The sequence below is a fragment of the Bombina bombina genome, chromosome 3 (assembly GCF_027579735.1).
Source record: "Bombina bombina isolate aBomBom1 chromosome 3, aBomBom1.pri, whole genome shotgun sequence".
Lineage (NCBI taxonomy): Eukaryota > Metazoa > Chordata > Amphibia > Anura > Bombinatoridae > Bombina > Bombina bombina.
In genome coordinates, this window is record NC_069501.1 from 1,065,571,486 (window position 1) to 1,065,581,082 (window position 9,597).

The following is a 9,597-nucleotide window of genomic DNA, read 5'->3' on the forward strand; positions in this document are numbered from 1 at the left end:
CCGTTGTTGGTACTTTTTCTGCAGCTAGATATTAATAGTAATAAAACTATGTCAGCCAGAAATGCGTCAACCATAACTTGATAAAAAAAAGTACAATAAAACTGAATGTAATTTTTACAGAATGCACATTATTTCCATGGGATAAAATATGATACAAATTTGTTTTGACGGCTAACACATTTAAAGGGGCTTCATAGATACAGATAGAGCATAACATTTTAAGCAACTTTCCAATTGACTTCTATTATCAAATTTGCTTCATTCTCTTGGTATCACTTGTTGAAGGAGCAGCAATTGGCTACTGATAGTTAACTAAACATTTTGGGTGAGCCCAGGGGCGGAACTACAGGGGGTGCAGAGGCCGCAACCGAGGGGGGGGGGGCAGCTTTTCAATAAAAAAACGTTGACCTGCCACTGCCTCCACTGATCTCATGTGAGTGTGATGTGATGCTTCACTAGAGTCTCTGTCTCTGACTTCAGGGGTCAGTGTTTCTGTTTTACCCATTGGTGTTTATGTGTGTGTGTATGTATGTATGTATGTATGTATGTATGGGACTGTGTGTATATTTATGCATGTATGTGTGTGTGTATGTTCGTGGAACCAGCAAATGACAGACCTTGTTACTACAGCATGGGGGGGCAGGGGGTAAACAGTGCCACTATACAGTACCACTATATACAGTACAGGGGGGGGTCTGGACCATGTCACAGACTACTGCGGTCACTTTATAAAGTAGTGGGGAAGGTAGGGTCAGGCTAGCCATCTCACTGGCAGATTACAGACTATGGGGGATATTTATCAAAGGTGTGTCAGACCTGATCCGACAGTGTGGATCAGGTCCGACATACCTCGCTGAATGCGGAGAGCAATACGCTCTCCGTATTCATCATTGCACCAGCAGCTCTTGTGAGCTGTTAGTGCAACGCTGCCCCCTGCAGATTCACAGCCAATCGGCCCCTATCAGGGGGTGTCAATCAACCCAATCGTACTCGATCGGGTTGAATTTCCGATGATCTCTGTCCACCTTTCAGAGCGGGCAGACGGCGTAAGGTCAGGAGGCTGCATTCCTTTGACCAATTCCCATAACCCCGATTCAAAACACTTTTTCCATTTTAACGTATCCAAATCTTATATAAAATAACCACACAGACACAGTTGCTATGGCAAAATGTGGAAAGGTCACGATTTATTAAATTAAATGAATTTTGCCACCTTTACGCTTTGTATTGCAAAATTCAGCCGTAAATCAAATTTAAAACACCAAACAATGCCACTGCATTAACCAAGAATTTTGGGACCCACATCTAGGGGGGGTGGTGGACCACAACCCCCCCCCCCCGGCAGGGCAGGAGGAGAAGCGAGAACCCACGGCATAGCCAGCCCCTTAGATAGACCACTGGATCACCCCTCAGGGCTTAGTATGCCGCGGGATCCTCTCTCACCCCTTCTGCCCCGCCCACATGCCGGACCCGAACTTTACTGCCACCAAAAGAGCCCCTCTTTCGGCCAACACAATTCCACCTTCTGTGACCTATTCCTTACCTTTACCAACTCTTGGCACATCCCTTTGATGTCCACCAGCAGTTGGTCATTTCCTTCATCCGTCAAGTGTACCCCATCTCATCTGAATAGCTCCTACTTTTTTCATGTGAGAGAAGGGTCTGTCAATCACCCCAAGCAAGTGTGTTTTGTGGGGATTTGAATCCACCACCTCAGAGGTGGTAGAGAGTTAGAAAGCATTGGTCTGATGGCCGCTGCTTCTGACATTGCGGAAACCTGCCTCGTTGCTTACGTTACTTAATACATTGAACTGTAAGCCTATTAGGTAGCAGTTTTATATAAATAACACCAAAAAAATTTTTATCTTTAAATAAAAGCACTTAAAATAGGGTGGTGCTGTTATTTTGAACACACATATAGTTATGCAACCTTCAAAACAACTGCTTGATGAATGTGAATACAGTAACTGTCAAGTTCATATATCATGTCAAGGCAAATAATAAACTCATAAGGTAGGAAAAACTGTGTTTAGAAGTAAATCATAATCATTAGCTGGTACCTGATTATTTTTACTACTTAAAAATATCCCCCTAGATTCTTGATTGGTAATCTGATAAACATTAGAACCGCATATATTCAAATGAGCATATATATAAATATATATATATACATATGTATATATGTATGTATATATATATATATATATATATATATATATATATATATACTGTATATACACACACACACACAAAACACAGACATGGACCGTACTCTCAAACTGGACAGGGTATACATCCTAAGTCACTGTTACCCGACAGCACTGAACACTTACAGACAGCTGTAAAGTTCCCTGCAACTCAGACAGTTAACCCTTTCAGTAGCCTGGGTGACAGGCTCAATGGGAAACTTACAAAAAATATCAACACAACACAAAGAAAACCTGGTGCTTGCTAGCAGGCACACAATAATATTTAAAAGCAAAAAACAGGAGAGTCAGTTGCATTTGGCACCAAGTGGTATGAGCCCAGGACCACATCAAGGTCTCTCCCCTTCTGGGACCCTAAACAAGCAGCCACACAATATATTCTTTCAAACAAACAAACTGTGAACCACCCAGGGTGACACAGGCATTTGTAATTTCCCTAAGTACATACAAAACACAGAAATAGACCACACTCTCAGACTGGACAGGGTACACATCCTAAGTCACTGTGAACCCACAGCCCTGAACACTTACAGACAGCTGTACAGTTTCAAGCAGTTAACCCCTATATTTATACATCCATACATTTTATATAGACTGTTTAATGAAGTAAATTATAAGTTAAATTATGCAAGGCAAACAGAAAGTTTGAAAAATAATAAAGTAAGTCAACACCTGTAATTTAACATTGCTAGAATGATGAAATATTTAAGTTGTGATTTTAATTATTCCTCATAAACTGCATTAAAAATGATGTTTTATAGATGGGAAATACCAGTAAATGCTTATCTTTTGTAATTTTGAAGGTGTGTAGCTGTTTCAGTTTCTGTGAATGCAGGAAGAATTAACTGCACTGCCAGCATTTTAGGCTCATAAAAAAACAATGATAGGGTCTTTTTTTAGGCTACAAGACAGCCAAACCCATTTGCCTAAATATAAAAGTAGCAGTTGGCTGATTTTAAATTCACAGGGACATAACTGAGGTTGCTCTGTTGTCTGCTCCATCATTGATTTTTCCTCAAAATTGGCTTGAATTTTTTAAGCACACCATGTCTCAACAAACCATTCGCTCAGGCAAAACCTTCAGCTCATCTTCAGTATGCTTACCCAAGAATGTGAGCAGGTTCACTGTCAGTTCTTCGGCTTCAAGAAGAGGAGTAGGCTCAGGTGCAAGGCTGCAACCATCCTATAGCAGCAGAAGTGCTTACAATGTTGGATCAAGAGGAAGTAGGATTTCTGTTGGAAGCCATCAGTTGGGTCAAGGTGGATATGGTTTCGGTTATGGTTCTGGGTCTGGTCTTGGATCTGGTTTTGGATCTGGAATTGGTTATGGCATTGGTGGAGGTGTCTATGGATCAGTTTGCCCTCCTGGAGGTATTACAGCAGTCACTGTTAACAAAAGTCTCCTTGCACCACTGAATTTGGAGATTGACTCAAATATCGAAAGAGTGAGGAAAGATGAGAAGGATCAGATTAAGGGTCTTAATAATAAATTTGCCACTTTTATTGACAAGGTAAGATAATCTTAGTGGTCCTATCATCTTTGAGAAAAAAAATTAATGTACTAAGCTTTCAATTTTACTGGTTTGTGATTTTTTTCATATTCTTATTGAAAGTCTGCTATTTAAATAATTTATTTATTATATGCTTTCATCCTGTAATTTCTGAAAAAAGAAAAGCAAAACAGGTTTTTACATTATCTGCATATTTCCTTTTTAGGTCCGATTTTTAGAGCAGCAAAATAAGATGCTTGAGACTAAATGGGATTTACTACAACAACAAAAAACTGCTAGAAGTCATGTCGAACCTATATTTGAAGCTTTCATCAGCAACTTAAGGAGACAGCTTGATAGCTTAGTATCTGAGAAAGCACGTCTTGAGGGAGACAGGAAATCCGTAGAAGATGCAGTAGAGGAATTCAAGAGAAAGTAAGAAATGAATGCTATACATTGCTTTCATATTACAATATGTATCAAACTGACTGAATCACACTGACATCTTATTTTAGGTATGAAGATGAAATCAATAAACGCACAAGTGCAGAAAATGAATTTGTTGTACTGAAGAAGGTATAGTGATTGAGAAATATATTTGTGTGAAAACGTAAGCAAAATAATACAAAATTATATACAATATATAGCTCTGTTCTACTTTTAAACACTTTGTAGGATGTTGATGCTGCTTTTATGAATAAGACTGAACTTCAAGCTAAGGTGGACACTTTGACAAATGAGATCAACTTCTTGCAAAATCTCTTTGAGGCGGTAAATAGAAAAATATATTTATAATGTTTTTTATTGAAACAATGGTTATTCTGGATGGAAAGATTATTTGTTTGACAACTGACACAATTCTAAACTATTATTTCCCTAATTTTATTTACAGGAAATATGTCAGCTCCAGGCTCAAATCTCAGACACCTCAGTTGTGGTTTCTATGGACAACAACAGAGACTTAAATCTGGACAGTATCATTTCTGAGGTGAAATGTCAGTATGAAGAAATTGCTAACAGGAGCCGAGCGGAAGCTGAATCCTGGTACCAAAGTAAAGTAAGTCAATTTCTCTGAGAGACACGAAAAATAATGTAATGTTTAATTATGTGTAGTTAAAAACATAACTCTAGTATAAACTTATTTATATTTTTCCTCCTTTCCTGTAATTTGTTTTCAGTTATTGGGTTCTAGAGATAATATGTTTCAATATATATATATATATATATATATATATATATATATATATATATATACCTTTTATTCCTTATTCAACCAAGCATCCCACTGTTTGTTTTGTTTGTTTTAACATAATTCCATTTTGTATATCTTCTGAAATTATAATTCCCAAGACAATTTCATGTACTTATGTTATTAGTAAAATACATACAATTCTGTATTTTAATCTTTCAGTATTTATTTCCTAATTTATAGGTTTTGAACTTTAGACTTTAGATCTTTCTTTTAAGGAATGTCATACTTTCAGTATATATACTCATAGAATCACTAGAAACGTTACTACTTATGGTACCCAGCCTATACATCTACCTAATTACTTAAATTACTCTGCCAATGTTCTATCTACTTAGCTATCCTAGTTGAAGATAATGATTATGAACTAGTTGATTATGTAATGCAGTATAAATTACTTTGCAAAAATCTAAATAATATAAATATACTAACCCCTATGGGTCTACCGCTTCAGCTACTGCATGAAATTTTTTAATATATTTTTTTCCATAAACATGCAATTCTGTTTTTCAAGAAAAAGAATATAATGTAAGAATATACTGTATTTGCTAAAAATGTAAAATATACACAATATTTTAGTTTTTTATATTTATAACCATAATTTTCCATATTTGCTCATAATAAATATCTGAAGTGTTGCATATTGTAATGGTATGTAAGCACTGCTAAGATTATTTGATGTTATTAATAAATTATGTGCTTTCATCTTTTTCTTAAGTATGAAGAGCTGCGGCTTACTGCCGGAAGACACGGGGATGACCTGCGAAACACCAAAAATGAGATTGCTGACCTCAACCGTCTTATTCATAGATTTAAGGGAGAGATTGAGAATGTGAAAGCACAGGTAAAATCATTTTACACCTCATATATACATATTTACAAGTAAAAAAGGATATTGGTCTTTCATCTTTAAAAAGAGCAGTTTAAGATGTGATTTTTTTTTAAGTAACAAAAACATATTTAAATCTTCTTCTTCCATATGCATGTTGGATGCTTCCTACTACTGATCATTAGCAGATAGATAGGTCTTACTAATGCTCAATCTGACAGCAATAGACACATGACAGAAAGACGCATTCTACACCAAGAAAAATACTACTAACCACTTATCATGTTCTATGTCTTTGGCTAATGAGTTTTGGTCATTAAATAAAATGGAAATACTTAGTGTCTATGTTTTTCTCTAATCAGCGTAACAAACTTGAATCTGCTATAAAAGAGGCTGAGGACCGTGGAGAAATGGCTGTCAAAGATGCTAAAAACAAACTGACTGACTTGGAAGATGCCTTGCAGAAGGCCAAGCAGGACATGGCTGCTCTGTTGCGCGACTACCAGGAACTGATGAACGTGAAGTTGGCCCTGGATATTGAAATAGCTACCTACAGAAAACTGCTAGAAGGAGAGGAGAGCAGGTTAACGCACTATTCATTATTAAGAAGTCAATGAGGCCTATCTATCAAGCTCTGAAAGGAGCTGGACGGCCCGTGTTTCTGGCGAGTCTTCAGACTACCCAGAAACAAAAGTTATGGAGCAGCGGTCACAAAGGCCGCTGCTCCATAACCCTGTTCGCCTGCTCTGAGCAGGCGGACAGGAATCACAACAATTCAACCCGATCGAGTACGATCGGGTTGATTGACACCCCCTGCTGCCGCGAGCCTGCAGCGGGCGGCGTTGCACCAGCAGCTCTTGTGAGCTGCTGGTGCAATGTTAAATGCGGATAGCGTATTGCTCTCTGCATTCAGCAATGTCTTGCGGACCTGATCCGCACTGTCGGATCAGGTCCGCAAGACATTTCTTAAATAGGCCTCAATGAATGTAGTAAAATAAGGCTGATGTTTTTGATAAGAAGTGCTTACAAATGTAAAGGGACATTAAAGTCATTATTAATTCAAATATCACTCCATTGAAAAGTGAATCATTGCATTGCAAAAGATCTACGTAAATATATTGTTTTTGGTTAGGAAAAAGTATGCAGTATTTTACAATCAAGGTACATACCTCTTGAATATTTCTTGCTGTCTCAAATAAGTATTAGTTATAAATGGCCACATATCAAGGAATTAGTTTGCAGCAAGAAGGATGGTAAGGGCTCTGAATTTTATGGTATGTAATGCAGACTCTTTGGGAGAGTAGAACAAATTACATTTTAAAATTACAAGAAAAGCAGGCAAAATAAATAATACAACAATTTTAGTTTAATGTCCTTTCATATGATAGCAATTCATTTATATTATTTTATAAATGAACAGCACCTTTAAAATAAAGCACTTGTTCATGTATTTATTTGAATATTATTTGCTTGTATTATTTTTAATTATGACTAAAGACAATGTTCTTTTTCTAGACTGTGCGGGGACGGAGCAGGCTCAGTGAGCATCTGTAAGTTATATTTTAATACATTGATATATTTACCACTGTTTGTAACTGGTTCTTTTTGGTCAAAAACTTAGTCCTGTAATTCTTTTTTCTCTCAGCTGTGGTAAGCTCCAGCGTTGGAGGATCATACAATACCGTTGGATCCGGAGGAAGTGGAAGCGGCTTTTACCACGATGGTGGCCTTAGTTCTGGCACTGGGGTTGTAGGCGGTACCCGATATAGCAGTGGAAGTGGCTTCAGCTCTGGTGGCAGTGGGTTTGTCTCCAGAGGAAACTATAGCTCAGGCCCAGCCGGTAGTCCTGGGAGTAGCATAAGCATTTCTTCCACATCCAAAACATCTAGTCAAAAGAAGTACTGAATGCCCCATTCTGACAAATCTGAAACATAAACTACTGAGTATACATTGACAGTTTTATCTCTGCATTTAATTTCTGAAAATATTCTATGACAGAAACAGAAACAAATTGTAAAGAGAAAAAAAGAATCTGTCTTCCTAATGCACCTACCTAACAATTTGATGCTGATATTGTCACTGTACAAGCAGTAGTGTATAGCTCAGATTATTTGCACTAATTTCTATTTGGAGTGGGTATTTTCATCTTTTCTTTATGTCTGCACTGAAGTCGAATGGATATTCAGATTGGAAAATTAAGAGGTTATATCAAATTACTGTGCATTAAAATATACCTATAATATAAGAAATGTGTTGCAATTTGGATAATTTTCTTGAAAAGTATATTTCAAACAATAAAAATAAAAAATAACGTATGAAAAAAAATATACTTTTTACACATTTTGGAATGTATTGCTTGCATAACAATGTAATCACTTCTTTCCAATTGTAAAATATCTGTTTAAATTCTCCTTTTTTTCTTCAATAAACTACAATTTATCTATGCCTCAACCGTTGTTGGTATTTTTTCTGCAGCTAGATATTAATAGTAATAAAACTATGTCAGCCAGAAATGCGTCAATCATAACTTGATAAAAAAAAAGTAAAATAAAACTGAATGTAATTTTTATAGAATGCACATTATTTCCATGGGATATGATACAAATTTGTTTTGATGGCTAACATATTTAAAGGGGCTTCATAGATAAAGACAGATAGAGCATAACATTTTAAACAACTTTCCAATTGACTTCTATTATCAAATTTGTTTCATTCTCTTGGTATCACTTGTTGAAGGAGCAGCAATTGGCTACTGATAGTTAGCTAAACATTTTGGGTGAGCCCAGGGGCGGAACTACAGGGGGTGAAGAGGTCGCAACTGAGGGGGAGGGCAGCTTTTCAATAAAAAATTTTTTGACCTGCCACTGCCTGCACTGACATCATGTGAGTGTGATGTGATGCTTCACTAGTATCTCTATAGTATCTCACTAGTACTTCAGTCTCTGTCTCTGACTACAGGGGTTAGTGTTTCTGTTTTACCCATTGGTGTTTATGTGTATGTGTGTATGTATGTATGGGACTGTGTGTGTATTTTTGCATGTATGTGTCTGTGTGTATGTTTGTGGAACCAGCAAATTACAGACCTTGTTACTAGGGATGGGCAAATGTTTCTAAAAATTCGAAATTTAAAGCGAATTTTGATACATTCGTTCGTTCGAATTGAATTTCGAATGTTTATATAACATTCTAACATTCTATTTTCAAATTTTTGTTTTCAAATTTTTCAATAAAATTCGAAAATATTTGTTCGAATAATAGAATGTTTAGCTATGTATTCATTCAATTTCGAAATGTAATATTCGAATTCGAATGTGACATTCGAATTTGAAATAGTATTTCTAGTCTACAGCTGTGTTTAATAAATGTAATATTCAAATTTGAATGCTACATTTGAATTTGAATGTCCCATTCGAATTTGAAATAGTATTTCTAGTCTAATAATGTGTTTTAAATGTGATATTCGATTCAAATGTGACATTTAAATTCAAAATAGTATTTCTAGTCTAATACTGTGTTTTATAAATGTAATTATTCGAATTCGAATGTGACCTTTGATTCAAATGTGACATTCGATTCGAATGTGACATTCGATTCAAATGTGATATTCGATTAGAATGTGACATTCGAAATAGTGTTTCTAGTCTACAATTGTGTTTTATAAATGTAATATTCGAATTCGAATGTGACATTCAAATTCGAATGTGACATTTGAATTCGAATGTGACATCTAAAACTGTAAATAACATTCGAAAATCAAATTTTTAAGAATATTCGTTCTTATCAACATTCTATTATGTAAATCGAATTTCTACAATAACATTC

The 9,597-nt window shown here is 36.1% G+C and overlaps 1 protein-coding gene across 1 annotated transcript; it reads left to right on the forward strand.

Annotated features, from left to right (window-relative positions):
• Positions 1-3,186: 3,186 nt before the first annotated feature.
• On the forward strand, positions 3,187-8,226 carry LOC128654433 (keratin, type II cytoskeletal cochleal-like). The gene is made up of 9 exons (XM_053708340.1): positions 3,187-3,718; positions 3,924-4,132; positions 4,213-4,273; positions 4,373-4,468; positions 4,590-4,754; positions 5,665-5,790; positions 6,138-6,358; positions 7,291-7,325; positions 7,421-8,226. The coding sequence occupies exons 1-9, from the start codon at positions 3,254-3,256 to the stop codon at positions 7,678-7,680; spliced, it is 1,638 nt and encodes a 545-aa protein (XP_053564315.1). The 5' UTR covers positions 3,187-3,253; the 3' UTR covers positions 7,681-8,226.
• Positions 8,227-9,597: the final 1,371 nt, after the last annotated feature.